Source organism: Aplosporella prunicola (assembly GCF_010093885.1).
Source record: "Aplosporella prunicola CBS 121167 unplaced genomic scaffold K452scaffold_50, whole genome shotgun sequence".
Lineage (NCBI taxonomy): Eukaryota > Fungi > Ascomycota > Dothideomycetes > Botryosphaeriales > Aplosporellaceae > Aplosporella > Aplosporella prunicola.
Window position 1 is genome coordinate 1 of NW_022983578.1, and position 16,532 is coordinate 16,532.

The window sequence follows — 16,532 nt, forward strand, 5'->3', positions numbered from 1 at the left end:
GAAGAAGAAGAAGAAGAAGAAGAAGAAGAAGAAGAAGAAGAGGAAGAGGAAGTCTCACACCCACGCGCGCGCACCTCCGTCCTCAGCCGCGCGAGCACGGCCGCTGCGTCGGCGGTCGAGAGGGGCGCCTCCTCTGTGGTTTCCTTGTCGGCGGCAGAGGCAGCGGGTGCGTCTGCGTCTGATGGCGGTGCTTTGGGGCTGCGTGGAGAGGTGGTGGTTTTGATGGCGATATTGTGAGCGAGGGCGCGGGGTGCTGTCTGCGGGGGAGTGGGACGCGCGCTGGGAGTGAATGCGAGGATCTCGGCGCGCCAGGGGGTGGACGCTGTGTGGGGCGGGTGTATCAGCACTTCTTCGTTCGTCTGGTCTGGGCGTAGCTGAGCATAGGAGTGAAGACATTGGACATACGTACCATTTTTCGCCTTAAGCACGAACGCGTCGCCCCGCTTGATGGCGCGGAGGAAGTCGTCGTCGCCGGCGTCCACGCGGACGGTTATCGTGACGGCGAGGTCTGCGGTGGGTAGGTAAGTGTGAGTGCCTAGCTCCCGAAAAACGTGGGGGAGGAGTCTACGCACGGCGTTGCTCGCTTTGCAGGCCGGGGGCAGCGGTCGCGGGGCGCTGGTGCTTCAGCGGCTGCGTGTCTGGCGGTAGCGAGGCGCGGCGTTTGCGGTGGTTGGGTGGGGCGGACATTGCGGGGTGGTGGAGAGAGATGTGTAGTGGATGGTGAAGGAGAGCTTCAGCTCGGAAACCACAGACAGACTTGTTAAGAGATGCGCGCAGGAAAAGGATGTCTATACCTACCTTCTCCTACCGATGAACACCACCGCGCACCTATGCTCCCTCTCATCAATCAAACAACCAACAAACGCCCTCTCCTCCTTGCCCTCACACCCTCTCTTTCGCCTAACGCATGGCAAATGCCCGCTCTCAAACCCGCTAGCCGTGCCGCTGCTGCCCGCTTGTATATTGCGCTCCCGTCGCCCGTTGGCATGCATGTGGGATGAGAGAAGAGAGGTGGAGAGGTGCGTGCACCTGTGCGACCTCCAGCATGCATGCATGAATGACGGAGGAGCCGCCACCGCCACCTCCTGCATTTCTGGCCGACACAGCTGCCTGAACACCATGGCAAAAACAAACAACAGTTGTGCAGACCTCCAAAGTGAGACCGACACCCTCTACCATCCCTACGGCGCCCTCATGACCGCCCACCAACACGACCCGCACTGTGACGCTCGCCTCGACCGCCGTGTAGCACAGAGCAGGACGCGTGCATACAACGGGATACCTAGTTCGTTCGCGCGTTTGCTCTGGCGCCAGTTGGGTTGGTTTGCTTGCTGGCTCCTTCATCTGACCTCAGCGGATATGGTGCCGTTGCGGCAGCGTTTGAGCAACCGAAATATGGCCCGGTGCCTTGCCGATCGAAGGAACGGGGATGCGTGATGAGCGGGTGCGTGCGTGCTGCTGAAGCAATAATAGAGCGTGGTTTGGTCTCGACGGACAAATGAGAGGAGCTATGGTGGACATGGACTGGCATCGTTTCCGTTTGGCTGACATACCTACCTAGCGAACCTCGTTTGTCCGGCCCTGTCTCCGCAATCCCGGAATGATCGTCTGGTCTTCTGCGCCGTGGCAAGTCTAGACGAATGAATCAGTCAACGTCAATCTAGCGCCGGAGCGCGGCTCTGGTCAAAGGTAAGCTGTTTGACTGCACCAATTACGAAAAGCCAACTCCAGCGAAAGATTTGCGGAGCTCAACCACCAATCTACCGCAAAGTGCCAACAGAAACGATGACGCCGCCAATGGCGAAATCCTGCACGAAACAATGAAGGCACTCCCTTAAGTCTCGTCTCTGGTGGTTCTCCAACGCGCGAAGCCGCCCGGCCAGTGAACGGTGTTGGATCCGCAGTCGCCTCTCACTCGACAAGCAGCGAAACGAATCGCCCAGAAACCAGGTATGCCGTCATGCCAAGCTCAGCAGTCTCCTACTCGAGTGCAACACTGCATGGGGTCGCGATAGTGGGCGTAGCTGGACATGGTCAGACAGCAAGGCTGATCGCTGGGCTCCGGTTGGCGAACCACGGCTTTCGCCGCCACAGCCCCTTTCGCGCCATCGTACCTGGTTCTGTCGCCTTCGCTGATCAACCTTCCTTTTCCGGTATAGTGGCGCGTCGGCGGCTGCTGCATCGTGTGATGCAATTGTGCGAAGCTTTTGGGCGTGTCGTGTTTACTGGGATGGCCGTCCAAGGTTGCAGGGTTCATCGAGGAACAGCAATCTCGATTACGGACTAAGACGTAGTAGGTAGGTCAATGGAATTGCGCGCAAGCACCCCGTACGTGCAAATGGTCGGTGTCGCGATGATGCCGTTCGTCACCGCATTGCTGCTACCTGCCATCGACAAGAGTTATCACGTTCTCTGGGAGGCAGAACGGAGGAAGTACCACGCGCCCTCTTCCCATGCATGATGTTCAGCCTGTCGCGAAAGCGCGGATCGAGCCTGCGCTGCGGATTGATGCGGCCGCGACTCTCTTAAACACTGTGACTCCAAACGCGCTTGTCTACCACCATGGCATCCCGTGCCAAGTCGTTGCCTGTGCATACGGCCAGGTGTGTGTGTGCGGAACGGAGTGGCGTCTGGCAAGTGTGTGGTGTGATGGACGGCGGCTTGCTACTCTGCAAGAAGACTTGAGAGGCCCGACGGAACACGGTCGGGAGAAGGTGGGTGCCAGATGCAATCGAGGTATGGAGAGGTAGGCAGAACGGCGGCAAGACCAAGCCGGTGGGGTGTGTGGACGTCAGCGCAAATCGTAGAAGATGCGCAGGAGTTCTGAGGAAGTTTCAACCGAAGCGATCGAGGGTAAGAACACCCATTGCGAGCTCTGCAGTTTATGATGACTTCCAGGGCATTGTGCTGTGGTCGTGGTGATGGAGCGAGAGGTTGTTGTTTTGTTTGGGGTTGCATCATCGAAGAAATTACCCCGCTGATCGCCGCTTGGTTTTTGGCGATGCGTCCCGAGCTAGGAGTACAGTCCTTCCGCATCACACATCATCTCTCCATCTCTGGCATCGTCTTTGTAGGCCAGGTCTCGCTCCTCGCTCCACCACGATCCTGGCTTTCTTCAGACAGGCCGCTCGACTCATCAGATAGCCTGTTGGAATTCTCCCCCGTCCACACTCACCTCAGCCAATACCTGCCAGATACAACGTTCTCCACGCGTCTCTACCGGTGCCCTCTAAAGACAACACCTCGTTCCATCACGAAACACCCTCCATACTGCATGCAAAGCCGCCCTGTCCATCCACACGAATCTCCGCCAATACGCTTTCCGACTCTCACGCACTGGTACCTCTGCCGACACCTTCTGAAGGGTTATATTCTGGCTCGTGAGTCGTTGTATGCGGGAAACATTGATGTCGATCTTGGATAGCTAAGGGTATTAGACACTACATTGGACCTCTGGGGCGAGCCGAGTACCAAAACCTCGTTTTGCTTCACTGAAGTTGCTACTCATTTCTTTCCAGCTTAGGAGCTCCGAGAAGCCAAAGGCCAATTTCCCCTCGTCTGACTTCTCCAGCCCCTCACTACAGCGCTCCGGACTTCATCTTCGTCAGCAGCGCCTTTTCGCATGGCTCAGTGTACATACCCACCCCTGCTTGACGTATTTTTCAGCAACATAGTCCCTTTAAGCTTCAGAGATCGCGTCCCCGAGCTCCGCCATGGCTTGAACTGTCATGTCGGTAATGTTCGCCGGATGCCCGGACGACATGTCAGGGAGGCCGCTCATTCTACGAACGGGTTGCTTCACGACTTTGCCAAGGCGGGCGGCCGTCTCATCAATACTGGCAACTGTAGATTTACGCGATGCTTTGGTGCTGGCAGCACTGTCTTTGGCAATCGACAGGCCGATGTGGTTGGTGCGTGACTGACCAACGTGTTTGTTGCTGCTGATGCGGACTCCCTTGCGCTTATTGTGTTTGTGAGGCAGGGCCATGGCCGCTGTCTGCCGGTGCGGCCTACCTCTCTTGCATGGTCTGGCAGCAGTGCCATCGCCAACGCTATCTGTGTCGACATGATCCGGCTTCCGATGCTTGACACTCTCCTCCGCTAGCCGACAGCTGCCCTGGCCTTTAGTGGAGGGCCCATGGGTGAGAAGGGTCCCAAAGGCCATGTCGTTGGTTGTGTTCTATGGACAGGTGCAAAATCGATGCAACATGAAAGTGGACGGCGAAGATGAGCAAGGAAGGAGTGCAAGAAGCTGGGCAGGTAAAAGACGGTGCGCAAATGAAAAAAAATTCGCTTTTGGCGGGATGATGCATGATCCCGCTCGCTGACTACCATGTCTCAGAAAATGATAGCGATGTGCGCGGATGCTTTTCGTGGCTGTGGCTCGCCGAGTGAGGCCATGGAGAGTATGGTTTTCAGATAAACGGAATGGCTAAGTCGACAAGCACCTGTGGTACCTGACGGTTGTTTGATCATCAATACTAAGACTTAACGAATAGAGTTCTAAGAGATTTTATTAATACATTGGAAGGCGCCGGAAATTGCACATGATGGCTACAGCTCTCTCTCCAGGGAACTTGCCCGCCGATTAATGTTTCCTATATCGTCCCATAACTCAAATTGTTTGTCCGCCGTAGTCCCAAATAAACTTCCAGATCGCTAATAAATATTAGCGCAGTTACTGTTGTTTCAAGGGTTAAACATACATTTTTTGGCTTCTTTTAGGTCGGCTTTGGCTGGGCACTCTTTCTCAATACAATGGCCGAGTTCGTTGTACATCCAGGTGCGAACTCTCTCGGTATCCTTCCAGCAGAATTGATTCCGTGACTTAGTCCTGATCCTATACGTCTCTGCAGTATCATCCATGCAGTACCTAACGCACCAATGGAGTCTGTTGAGATCTGGGCCTCTCTCATCCCAGGGAGGGCGGGCGACGGCTGGGCTAGCCGCAACAACAACGGTCGCGAGGACGAGGTGCGAGAGACGCATTTTGATGTGGAGGGTATGCGTGATTGTGATGTGAGAAACTTGTAAGGAAGTTGGCTGAGATCGGGAGAATGGAGGGTTTTTATACGTACACCAGAGCAGGAAAGCCATGACACGTACTCGAGACTCTGTTTCATGGATTCGCCACGCTGGAGCCCAAGAAGCGAGTAGTGGATGTATGATTGTCAACGTCATCATAGGATGATGAATGTTAGTGCCGTTATTCACTTATGATTGTCAGCAACATCACGATCATCAGTCTCTACCGTTGGGGTGCGGATGTAAGCGCACAACCGAACGAGCTTAGGCTGGCGCACAATCGAACGAGCTTAGGCTGGCGCACTGCTACAGCAGCAGTGCTACTGCTCCCGATGCTGTTTCTTATGTCAGCCGCTGGCTTCTTGACAGGACCGTGGGGCCGGATGCGGCTGATTGAGAGTCTGGAAACGGGAAAGAGTCGGGGTCGGGATCGGAGGTGGTGCGACCGTATTCTGGGGCCGTTGGGACCGGATGGAAGGTAGATGCACTGGACAAGCCTTGGTGCCGCGATGACCATTGAAGGAGAGCTGGGGGTACGCGGTGGCCGATTTTTTATGTCTCTGCTGTAGCTGTTGTAGTTGAAAGTAGTTGCGTCGTCAAGATATGAGTAGATCTGGTGGGTTGCGGGGACATTCTATTCGTGCCACAGCCCAGTGGTTCTTCGGCTTCGCTGGGGTTGACATCGCGTGTCTCGAAAGCAATCGCGGGTATACGTGTTGTGGATTTGCGGGTATCCGAACCGCGAAATGCATGGATACGAAAAGCAGAGACTTCATGGGGTGCGAGTGTAGAGATGGTGGATGCTTGTAGTGCCGTTAGGTGTGGCTGGGCTCCAGTGATGCGGATGCGGCGCGGCTATGGCGTGAGCGAGCGAGCCAGCAAGGCTGCGTATGCCGTACCCAGCATCCGGAGAACCCTCACACCATCCCCTCATCGCCCACGGTTATTCTGCACCGAGTAGCCGTGGCTTTCCCTCATACTTCACAGAGCGAACCCAATCCCGCCCTGGCCGCAGCAACAGCACCATCATCAGCATACCAGACATCCATCTATCCATCCACGCCCGTCCCGTCAAACCTCCATCCAATGACGCGACCCGCTCGGCCCTTCCCTCGGCGCTCTTCCCTGGCTAGGCATTTCGATCGCCCGCCGGCGCTGCTAGCTTTCCTTGTGATCGGTGTGCCGCTCTCCCCCGCTCTTTTTGGCCTTCCTGTCTGGGACTGGCGCGACGGGTGTGGCGGCGCGGTTGTGGTATTGAAATCGGGTCGTGGGCTTGGCCGAAGGAGGCAAGGATGGGTAGGGGTGCGTGTCGTGGATGGAGTGTGTGCGTTTTTGCTTGTTGGTATTGAGTGAGGGAGGTTGGGAGTGTGGCGGGGCAGGGTCGCTGGTGATGGCGATGCGGGCGGCCTTCGCCGGGCGAAATCTCTCGGTTTCCACAACTTTTCGCGTTTCTGACATCACCAGACCAATTCGCGAGTCCCGTCTCCTCCACCAGAACACGCGATTTTGCTCGGAAACCCCCGCAAGCATGCCAACATGCGAGCCATCCAACTTCCACGATGAGACGTCAGCTCGTAAGCACGAATGGAATGAAACAACGGGTATGCGAGGATGCTTCCAGTGCTCCAACCAAGAACTCTCTCCACCCTTCTGTGACCTCTTGGCGCTCTGCTAACAAATCTCCACCTCAATGAAAGTCTCCACATTAGAATCCATCCTGCCTCTCCGACATCTATCCTCTCTTCAACACGCCCCGTGCAGACGGACATGAGGCATACGTTATGCCTTCTCCAAACGCGTCGCTGTTGGCGCCAGAGTAGCCCGACTCAACACCAGAAACACAATCACAGGTCCAGAACTTCCGCGGCACCTCACAAACCCAGCAACTTGGCCTTCGGAGCTTAAAACCCATCTGCCCTCCCTACCCCTTACTTTCTCGATGCGCTGGAGACACTTCTGGGGTATTCATGCCTCGACGGCTCGAGGCTTCAGCTTCGATTGTGCTCGTTGAACGAAGTAGGCTACAACCCACATTGCGGACGGAAGTGGTCCGCTGCAGCTTGCGCAGAAAGATGAGCCCGAGGATTTCCATCCACCCACCTATTGCATTGCGAAAAAATGGGTATCCGATTTAACTGAACGAAGCTAACTTTACAAACAACATTAAACTCTCATTATACTCAAGAACTCCGTGCCCAAGACGTTTGGCCCGCCTGCGAGCTCTTCATCCACTTCGCCATCATTTCGTTCATTCGTTGGACCTTGTTGTACTCGCTTTCGATCTTCGTGCATTTTTCTCTGAGGTAATCCACCCAACTGCTAGAGCATCTGCTCCTGTCAGATTGCTCATCGTTGGCTCCTAAGAAGATCTTCCCCTTGCTCACACCCTGGTGGATTGTACCGTTGAAAGGACCACCGCCGCTCAGTATGAGTGTATCAGAGTAATATCCGTTTGAGTCTTGTCGTTGATATATGGTAAGAGTTTCTGGGCTGAAGTGCGTTTGTCTAAGCTCCGGATCGTCAAGCTTGGGAGAACCCCATCCTTCTGTTCTTAGTTGGCCTTGGTCGGTGTGACATCGTGAGTCCAAATTACTTCGAGAGTCGACCATGATGTAACAAGGATCACGTCGCTGATCATGTATAGGCAACGGCATATGCCATCCTAAAGAGAAGTTGTCGCCCACTGTCCACCACCAGTCTTTATTGGAAGAGTCCTTGTCCTGCGAAATCCAAGGCCAAATTCGACCGATGACTGCTTTGGCAGGCCATTCTCGCAGCCAAACTTCAAACTCCGACACGTGCTCCGTGGATATCCGATCGAGGAGCTGACGCCTCGCTTCCGCTTCTGAAGGACCTAACCGTGGAATGATGTTTTCCCTCGACGCCTGAAACCATGGCTTGGAAATGATATCGTAGTAGAGACAAACAAGAGACCGACGCTCCTGGCAGATGATGTGCGGCCTGCTTTCGCTGACATCGATCCGGGACCGCCAGAATTTGGATGCGCATCGCATGCGGATGATCGCGGGTACTTCGAGGAAGCCGATAATGATATCTTGCAGTTCGTATGGGAGCCGTTCAAGAGGGCTGAAGGTGTCATCACTTTCAGGGGACGCCCCTGCTTCAAGCTGGGGCTGTTCTGAGACAACATAACTGAGAGACATGCTGTCTGGCTTGGAGGAGGAAAGGTGAAGGATGGGATCTGGGGTCGGAAAGCATGTTGACCAGTTTATCAGCGGCCTGATGTAAGCCTGCCACCCTGCTTCCCTGATATTAATTGACTTGGTTAAAAGAATGAACTCATGGTCCGCAGCAGCCGATCGAGAGGCCCGTGCAAGGCAAACTAGTCTCCGTAGAGCAAAAGCGACCGTTGCGTTGGCGCTTAACTAACTGCATCAGGAACATCAGACGAGCCTTGGCGCCGTGGCTGCCCTGCTGCCAGTCCGGAGATACGAGTCCCGGCGCAGCCTCTCGTCCGACGCGTAACTGCGTTGCAGGTCATGAGGCCCTGATTCGTCCATCATGCCTCTTTTCGAGATTTTCGGGCACACCGACTGGACGGACTCATCGCTCTCGTGACGGCCAAGATACAGATGCGGTGACGTTATTGGCCCCCAGCTCATCGTCGCAATGGGGTTGCGATCGGTGCCGCTGTCGCGGACTCGTCAAGTTGCAAGCGTTCCATCGCTTTGGCACACCACAGCACGATACCGGCCCCCAACTCCGACTCGGGACCCGCCGGTCGCAATGTGCGCATTGTCCAGCTGCCTTACGAGCATTGGGACCTCGAGGTGGCCCGACAGGCCGGCGCCGCCGGGATGCCGATGCTGCCGGCGTCGGGACTCTGCCAAGCGTCATGGGCAAAGTCATCGCAACGGCCTATTTCGGCACTGGAAGACGGCGGATTGGGTGGAGGATGGTGGTTAAGGTGTGCGCAGGGAGGTGCAGATAGTAATTGCGGAAAAGAGCTACTGCAGGCTGCAGGTTGTTGCGGGACGGGCCGCTGCGGCGTTCGACGTCGCGATACGAGATGGCTGCGGATGGCCTACCCGGAGAGGCACAACGACGAATCGTGAGATGCATCGCGTTTGCTTTTCTACTGCACTACCTGCTCACTGAAAGCACAATGGTTTTGTAGATGCAGGATGGATCTCGTTTTGCAGCCTACATCGAAATCTTCTGCATTTTGTTTTAGTTCATTCAACTCCCTTCACCGCGCCCCCATTGTCCAGACTGCCGGTCTCTACTCTCGGTCTGTTTTTCCTTTCAAGTCTTTACATAATGCAGTAAGAAGCTAAAAAGAGTCCACTCTGGAATGCGAGGTCCTATGAGAGGGTTGAAGACAAAGGCTGGCCTTCTTCGCTTTGTCTGCAGTGTCGCATACGAAGCGTGGAGCGCGTTTCTTTGACTTCACTCTCAACAGCGACAGCGACAACAACAGCGCCACTACCACACAACCCGAGCACGACGAGCCAGCCTATACCATCAGTCTCTCGACCGAGCCACCTGGCCAGCAAGCCCACGAAGGCATTCATATTCCGCCACGAAAAGACACTCTCGAGCTGTCCCGACACCTCCAACTCCACTCCATCTTACCCCCACAACATCACCCTACACTCATCTCTCTTTCTCCGCGCACATGTGCTTCCTCGACGCCCCCCTCGCTGTCTATCTCGTCGTGGCACTGGGCTGCATCCTCGATGCGCACGGCCGGGGCGCACAGTGGACGTATTACGGCGCTATGCTCGCGCTGCACGTGCTCTGGGGGAGGCTGGATCGGGCGTGTGCTGTTTGGGGTGCAGAGGCAGAGAGGAGGCGGTATGGGTAGGACTTGTGAACTTGCTGGAGTGTTGGTGGTGATCTGGTCGCTTTGGCTTCTGAGGAATGGCGGAGATTTGGATGCGTTTCCTGTTGATTTCTAGCTTGCTGACTACGCTACATGTCCTGTGCATCCACCTAGAGCCCTGACCGATCGTGTTGGACCTTTGGCACTTGCGTGTGCCGGAAGAGCAGAAGTAGAAGCTTCGTGGAAAGTACGATGGCGGCCCAATGATTGAGTTTGGAAAGGTTGAACTGGTGAGGCCAGACAGGGCGGTATTCACATGGAAAGAGTTGTTCGCATGTTGGGGAGGTATGCAGAGCCCATCAGTTGTTGTGACGTCACATTGTCTGCCACGCTCCTTCCAGACTGTCAGTGTCTCCCGTCGTAGTCTCAAGGCCGCTTCACTTCGACTCCTCTCCATCTCCCAGACCTCCCCCACCAACCCCCGACGACGACGCCCACAAAAACGCCAACGCCATGGATTCCTCCCCGCCTACCCGTGCTTCCGGCTTTGCCGTTGTCGCCCGCGCTCTCGTCGTCCTCCTCGCTTGCTTCGGCGCCTGGGTCGTCGTGCCCTCCCTCGCTCTCGTGCAGGCCTCTGGGGCCTTGTACTTCTTAGTATACCGCTGGGCCTGGCAGCGGCTCCTTAGAGATTGCGTCTCCCCCGGCCGGCTCTTCAATTGTCCCCCCGGCGCTTTCGCGAAGGGCTCTGCCCTTATCATCTTCACTCTCGGTCTGGAGCTGCTTTTTGCGGTTCCTTGGTATTGGATGGTGTTGGTCGGCACCACTCGGGCTCGCTGGGGCAAGCGGCTGGCATCCGCAGACCCTCCCCCCGGTATACTTCAGCTCGGGACGCAGAGCGGCGAACGCAGATGGTGCGAGGTCTGCCGCATCTGGATGCCGAACAGAGCCCGCCATGTCGGCTGGATCGGTCGTTGCCTCCACGTGTATGAACACACGTGTGAGTTCTTCCCCGGCGCGATCTTCCTCAGTAGCCAGAAGGCGTACTTACTGGGCCTGATGTTCCTCCCTGGTCACGTGGTCTTGACGGTCGTTGCGGGCCTGTCCCTCGTGTCGGAGAGAAGAACTCCCCAGGATTACGCCTACGTGGCCCTCATGGGTTTCGCAGCCATTGCGATGATCTTTGCGGGCTTTGCCTTAATCTGGCCTCTGTGGAAGTTTATCGCTGTCGACAACGTCCGATCGGCAGAAGAGCATGGCGTTTGGCTGTCTGTGTCGAGCACCAGTGGCCGGACTCAGCGACAGGTGGGTCCCAACCCGGCAAGGCGCCCATGGGATTGCGGATGGCGTGAGAACATCTGTATGAACATGGGTCCTGTAAGAGAATGGCTGCTCCTTTGGCGTGACCCTCCCATTGGACGCCTTCTCGAGCAGAACCAGGGTTGGGCCCAATGGGTCTTGGACATCCGGAAGGAGCTCGATGAGCAGGAGGCCGCCCTAGCTGAGTTAGGTCCCATCATGCCGACCCCTCCTCGCACTCTTCGCTCCTCCAGCCAGCACCGCACCAGTGGCTTCGAGCTGGCTCCCGTTCCGCTCCCCCGCCGCCGCCACACCTCCTCCTCCGAGGACGTCTAGATGGACGTACCTCTCCCCCCCTCTGTGCGGACGACTTAGAGATTACCCCCCCCCCTGAAGAAGACGGACAACTTCTTCATTTCCCCCGGTGCCTTCATGGATGCAAGGCATCGTTAAAAAAGGATCCATGACTCCTCAGGCGTAGTGCATCCGAAGCCTGGATCATGGTCAAGTTAGGAAGTCATACTAAGCAGGGGGGACCGCAAACATCTGTGGCCTGCATGACGAACTCTCCGGAGACCCTAACTTACCCCAACACAGCTTGCGCCTCTACGGGGCGTTGGGGAGACAATTCCCAGGACAAAAGACTTCAAACTTCATCCAGTCAACAACCAATCGACTACACCTTGTCCTGGTCGAAGCCAAGCAAGCTAGAACTATGCCATCATCTCTCGGCAAAAGTTCATTCATCAGTTCAGCAAGACCTTCATCACCTTACGGTCTCATGCTCAACATCTGCCTTGGCACTCCAATCAACCTGCTCGCGCATGGAGTTGCCATCTGTCCAGGCAGAACATCAAGTCAATCAGCAAACCTTTCGCCATCTCTACAGCAAGGGTTCAGCATTCTCACAATCGGGGGTTGCCATCACTACAAGGCAAATTCACATCTCTCACAACAAGGCCTCGCCGTCAACTTACGCGTGCCTTCGACTTGTTCCAATCTTTCGTCTTTCGTCCAGACAAGGAGCAATTCAATCAAACCAAACTGGGGGTTGCCATCACTTCACGGCATGCATCACAACACACACAACAAGACTTCGCTGTCAACATACGCGTGCCTTCAACACATTCCGATTCTGAGCCCTTGGGAAAGGCAAAGATTGGTACTGCCAAAATCAAAAACCACAAATTACAACATCTGCAAGGTTTCGCTGTCAAGCTTATGCGTACCTTCAACACCGACCAGTTCTTTAGCCCTTGGGAAAGGCAAAGGACGGTCCTAAATCCAAAACATCACATGGGGATTGCCATCATCTTCGGCAAAAAGTCAGTCAGCAAGGTTTCGCACTCACTCTTTCGCATGCCTTTGACACAACTCAGACCAGTTCTTCGACCCCTGGGAAAGGCGATGAACGGTCTAATCAATCAAACAACTTCAGGGTTGCCATCTACTCTGGCAAAAAATCAGTCAACAAGGCTTCTTTCCACTACAAGTGCCTTCGACACAAACATCGCGGATCTTGCCCTTGGGAAAGGCAATTGATCTTGACAACACTCAGTCAACAAGGTTTCGCTTAATTATGCGTGCCTTACAAACAACGTTTCTCACCCTTGGGAAAGGCAAAGGACCTCGACAAAACTTCAGTCAACCAGGCTTCGTTTAACTACACGTGCCTTCGACACACATTTTGGATCTTGCCCTTGGGAAAGGTAACGGTCTCGACAAAACTCAATGATCAAGGCTTCGTTCAACTATGCGTACCTTGGAAAAACTTTTCGGTTCTTGCCCTTGGGAAAGGCAAAGAGCTTTGGCAAATCTTCAACGAGGTCTCGTTTTCAACTACACGGGCCTTCAAGTCACACACAAACACACAAATCTCGGTTCTTTTGCCCTTGGGAAAGGCAAAGAACTTCAGCAAACTTCAACCAAACAAACATTACAAGGTTTCGTTCAACTATACGGGTCTTCAACACTTACTTCAGTTCTTCTGCCCTTGGGAAAGGCAAAGAAGACAGGCAAAATTTCAGCCAAATAAACTTCATCAAACAAGGCTTCGTCCAACTACACCGGCCTTCAACACACATACACACTCACACTCACACACGCGATTCGGTTCTTTGCCCTTGGGAAAGGCAAAAAACTTCGGCAAGCTTCAGTCAAACAAACTTCAGTAAGGCTTCGCTCAACTGCACGGGTCTTCAACACTTACTTCAGTTCTTTTGCCCTTGGGAAAGGCAAAGAACTTCGGCAAAATCTCAGCCAAATTCGGCAAAACTTCAGCCAAAAAAGGTTTCGTTCAACTATGCGTACATTCTACACACACAAACTGCTCTTCTGCCCTTGGGAAAGGCAAAGAGCGCTTGCATGAAATCGTCAAATTGACATACATTTCGCTGTTCATCCGAAGCAAGCATCATTGCGTTCTAGCCACTGTCCAGGCATGAACCATTTAAACAAACAAACAAACAACAAAGGAGTTGCCATCCACTCTCTGGCACAAGACGTCAATTCGACACAAGGTTCGCTGTCAATTTGACTAGGATTTCAACTTGTCCAAGTCTTCTTCGCCTTTCATCCTGGCAAGAATGATCCGAACCACACTTAAGATTTGCCATCAACAGACTTTACACTCAAGCAGTCCGACATCAAGTTCGCCATCTGCGGTCTATCCGAAGCGAACTTCAACGTGTTCCAACTCTTTTCTTTGTTAGGCACGACACAGCTTATCGAAATAAACGACCGTTGCCATCTTTTGAGGCACAAAACCAACTACGAGACGTACACTCCGTCGCTCGTCAAAAACCCTTCGCCTTCGTCCAGGCCAAATCAATAATAATCATCCAAGGGAACGAAGTTGCCATTTCTACTGGCACAAATCTTTCAGCTCCACAAAGGCATCGCCGCCGATGAAAAGCGTGCCTTCAACAACATCAGCTCAATTGCCGACTCTCAAGGCATGGATTGGCTCCCGGTATCCAACAAAAGACCCAGCCATCTGTTCAAGACAAAATTAAATCCAATCAATGAGTGGTTTCATTGTCATATGCCTCGCCATACATGCAGAGGAACACTCACAAAAAGTCTTCTCTCATTCAAACATCTTTCTAAAGGTATGTGCAAGCAGCTTGACTTTGTGTTCAACGACACGTTCCGAATGCTAATTATCCGCAGTCAAAGGTGGCCATGTGCTCAATCGTGTATTAAGCAAGCCGTTCTGGCCAGAATTGGCGACAATAACTGGCACCTGCAGAAAATGCTAGCGACCAACAATCGCTAAGGCATATCCACTCTTCGCTCTCAAAGTTGCTCTCTTGGGGAACAGACAGAAACCTCCGGAGCTTCATACGCAGGCGCATGAACACAATTGCTCTGGTGACGGCATGAGCTACAACATGAGGCTCATATTCTCTCTCGTCTTCTACGGTCATGCATCTCCGTCATCAATGGCCTCAAGGGAAACCACCTTTTGATTTTCGACATTGGCGTTCTTCACGGTCGACTTCTCATGCTCTCATTGCACTACCTTCATCGCAACAAAGTCGAAGTTGGAGATCCAGTCTCAAAGCCATATGCTGTCCCGCCAAAGATGCGGAGCAGATCTAGGCTCCAGGGACCACTCCATGAACTCTCTCGGCATCTTACTTAAAGACTCTGGCTACCAAGGCGACAAACTCACTTTTGGCAATTGACATACGCGTTTCATACGTATTCAGGGCCAACTTCTCAATGATTGTGCTGCCACAACTCCATTTGAACATTTGAAGTCATGGCCTATGCACCGACTCTTCTTCAGGCCATGGATGACACTACAAACTATGTCTTCATTCGAAATCACACGACATCAGCACCTGGCTATCGGGAAAGTTGATCAGATGTCGAACAAAGGTTGAAACCTTTCTCTTTTCGGAATATGAATTCCACCAAGCCATCTTTTCGACAACATGCAACATGCAAAGTCCGTTCATATGAACATGGACCAGACTTCCGCCGATTCCTCTCATATAACATTGCTTCAGAGAGGGTCTCGACGACAAAGCTTTCTCCTCAATTTCATCAAAACAGTCACTCTTTAAGCTATTGAAAGGCTCAATGCTTTGTTGCCAACCTGAATTAATCAACGAGACTCCTCAATCGACAGAGTCTCGCAGTTCTGTCCATGGTCTGTGACTAAGGAAGACTCATCACTTCAACACTATCTCAAATTGATGTCTGGAAGATCAACTCAGACTCAAAGAATACTACAACAGCATCGGCCGGTTTGTTGAAACGTCAGGCAAGACAAATCAAGGAGGCGATAATGAAGAATGTGGTACTGTTTTCTTGGATGAGGCTTGTGTGGGACGGTGGAATGAAGCGGTTGGTGGGGGTATGCTTGAGGGACGGTAAAAGGGCCTTGACGGAAGTCGTCTTCTTCTTTTCGCTCATTGTTTCCTCGTTCTCGCCTTGCTTTGTTCTCTTCTTGTTTTGCTTGTTGCCTGTTTTCATTGGCTTTCTTCTCTGCCCTTATGTCTTGCCGTTTGCTCTACACTTAAAGGGCACAGTTAGACAGGCTTCGTTGTTCCTGTTTCTTTTAATTACACTCCTGTTGTTTTGTTCTTTTCCTTTACCCATTGTCCTTTCGGGCTTTTGCTTTCCAAGTTGTTCACTCTTTAGTACCCTTGAACTTCCATTCTTGTCGTTCTGGTCCTCTTTGAATTGTCTTTTAATCATTCTTGAATTTGCTTCCTGTAGCCTTGTTACTTGCACTTTCTGTCCTTTCAGTACCATGCTTGTTGTCAGCTCTTACTCTACTTTTTCTCGCGGCTTTGTACGTGTTGTCCTTTAGGTCCCTGCTGTTTGTTTCTTCACTTGCTCTCAATTCCACTTCATCCGTTTCTCAGTGCCCTTTATCCATTTGCTCTGTCACTTTTGTCACTCCCCATCGCTTCGCTATCACTATCTTTTGTTGCTTAAGTACTCGCCATTCTGCTGCTTGCTACTTTGTTCGTTATTGTCTTTTCTATTCTTTCGCACTTATCGCTGGTTTGATCCGCTGGTAGCTAGCTCGTTGCTCGTCATTTGTCTGTTCTTGCCTGCTACTTTGGCTTTCTTCGTTATGTTATAATGTTTCTCCTTGGTACCGTTAGCCGCCAGTGTGTTGATTGTTTTGTTCTTGTTGTTGATGTTTTTGTTTTATCTTCGAAAAGACACCGTCAAGGCCCGGGGAAACGAGCAAGAAGGTTTTGAGACGTAGTCTTTTAGAAGGGATTCTTTGCAAGGCTTTAAAATATTATTCATCACAGATAGTATAGCAAGATCAAGTGAACTGCCAACACCGGACTGTCTGTTGATGAAACGAAGGTGATGAAACAAAAGTGAACAAACCCAGAAAGCAAATTTCCAGTGTGCAATCGCTTGCCGAGCGGACTGTTCCATAAAGGACTCA

General features: G+C 53.0%; 7 protein-coding genes across 7 annotated transcripts; 2 read left to right on the forward strand and 5 right to left on the reverse strand.

The window, feature by feature from the left end:
- Positions 1 to 74: 74 nt before the first annotated feature.
- Positions 75 to 687, reverse strand: K452DRAFT_302802 (uncharacterized protein; the record flags this gene model as incomplete). Its single annotated transcript, XM_033542637.1, has 3 exons — positions 75 to 322; positions 410 to 508; positions 573 to 687. Coding segments are annotated over 3 exons (462 nt in total), but the record flags the coding sequence as incomplete, so codon positions are not given.
- A 2,992-nt stretch (positions 688 to 3,679) lies between these two features.
- K452DRAFT_313228 (uncharacterized protein) lies at positions 3,680 to 4,165 on the reverse strand (the record flags this gene model as incomplete). Its single annotated transcript, XM_033543640.1, has 1 exon — positions 3,680 to 4,165. One exon carries the CDS (start codon positions 4,163 to 4,165, stop codon positions 3,680 to 3,682), a length of 486 nt encoding a protein of 161 aa, XP_033392079.1.
- Positions 4,166 to 4,465: 300 nt separating this feature from the next.
- Positions 4,466 to 5,175, reverse strand: K452DRAFT_292450 (uncharacterized protein). Its single transcript, XM_033541381.1, has 3 exons — positions 5,079 to 5,175; positions 4,707 to 5,027; positions 4,466 to 4,659 (listed from the first exon to the last, which is right to left on the reverse strand). The coding sequence occupies exons 1-3, from the start codon at positions 5,095 to 5,097 to the stop codon at positions 4,616 to 4,618; spliced, it is 384 nt and encodes a 127-aa protein (XP_033392080.1). The 5' UTR covers positions 5,098 to 5,175; the 3' UTR covers positions 4,466 to 4,615.
- A 905-nt stretch (positions 5,176 to 6,080) lies between these two features.
- Positions 6,081 to 6,656, reverse strand: K452DRAFT_137768 (uncharacterized protein). The gene has a single exon (XM_033535355.1). The coding sequence runs from the start codon at positions 6,553 to 6,555 to the stop codon at positions 6,184 to 6,186; it is 372 nt and encodes a 123-aa protein (XP_033392081.1). The 5' UTR covers positions 6,556 to 6,656; the 3' UTR covers positions 6,081 to 6,183.
- A 194-nt stretch (positions 6,657 to 6,850) lies between these two features.
- K452DRAFT_292452 (uncharacterized protein) lies at positions 6,851 to 8,270 on the reverse strand. Its single transcript, XM_033541382.1, has one exon. It carries the CDS (start codon positions 8,187 to 8,189, stop codon positions 7,206 to 7,208), a length of 984 nt encoding a protein of 327 aa, XP_033392082.1. The 5' UTR covers positions 8,190 to 8,270; the 3' UTR covers positions 6,851 to 7,205.
- Positions 8,271 to 10,324: 2,054 nt separating this feature from the next.
- K452DRAFT_302805 (uncharacterized protein) lies at positions 10,325 to 11,443 on the forward strand (the record flags this gene model as incomplete). The annotated part of the gene is made up of 1 exon (XM_033542638.1): positions 10,325 to 11,443. One exon carries the CDS (start codon positions 10,325 to 10,327, stop codon positions 11,441 to 11,443), a length of 1,119 nt encoding a protein of 372 aa, XP_033392083.1.
- Positions 11,444 to 11,755: 312 nt separating this feature from the next.
- Positions 11,756 to 12,614, forward strand: K452DRAFT_137815 (uncharacterized protein). Its single transcript, XM_033535356.1, has one exon. The coding sequence runs from the start codon at positions 11,823 to 11,825 to the stop codon at positions 12,387 to 12,389; it is 567 nt and encodes a 188-aa protein (XP_033392084.1). The 5' UTR covers positions 11,756 to 11,822; the 3' UTR covers positions 12,390 to 12,614.
- Positions 12,615 to 16,532: the final 3,918 nt, after the last annotated feature.

What these genes read in the sequence shown, in the direction of transcription:
- K452DRAFT_292450 (XM_033541381.1), bottom strand. An exon ending in CCTAAAAGAAGCCAAAAAAT is followed by an intron (nt 4,660 to 4,706) that starts GTATGTTTAACC and finishes AATATTTATTAG; the next exon opens with CGATCTGGAAGTTTATTTGG.
- K452DRAFT_137768 (XM_033535355.1), bottom strand. Translation starts at nt 6,555, where the DNA reads ATGCTTGCGGGGGTTTCCGAGCAAAATCGCGTGTTCTGGTGGAGGAGA.
- K452DRAFT_292452 (XM_033541382.1), bottom strand. Translation starts at nt 8,189, where the DNA reads ATGTCTCTCAGTTATGTTGTCTCAGAACAGCCCCAGCTTGAAGCAGGG.
- K452DRAFT_137815 (XM_033535356.1), top strand. Translation starts at nt 11,823, where the DNA reads ATGCCATCATCTCTCGGCAAAAGTTCATTCATCAGTTCAGCAAGACCT.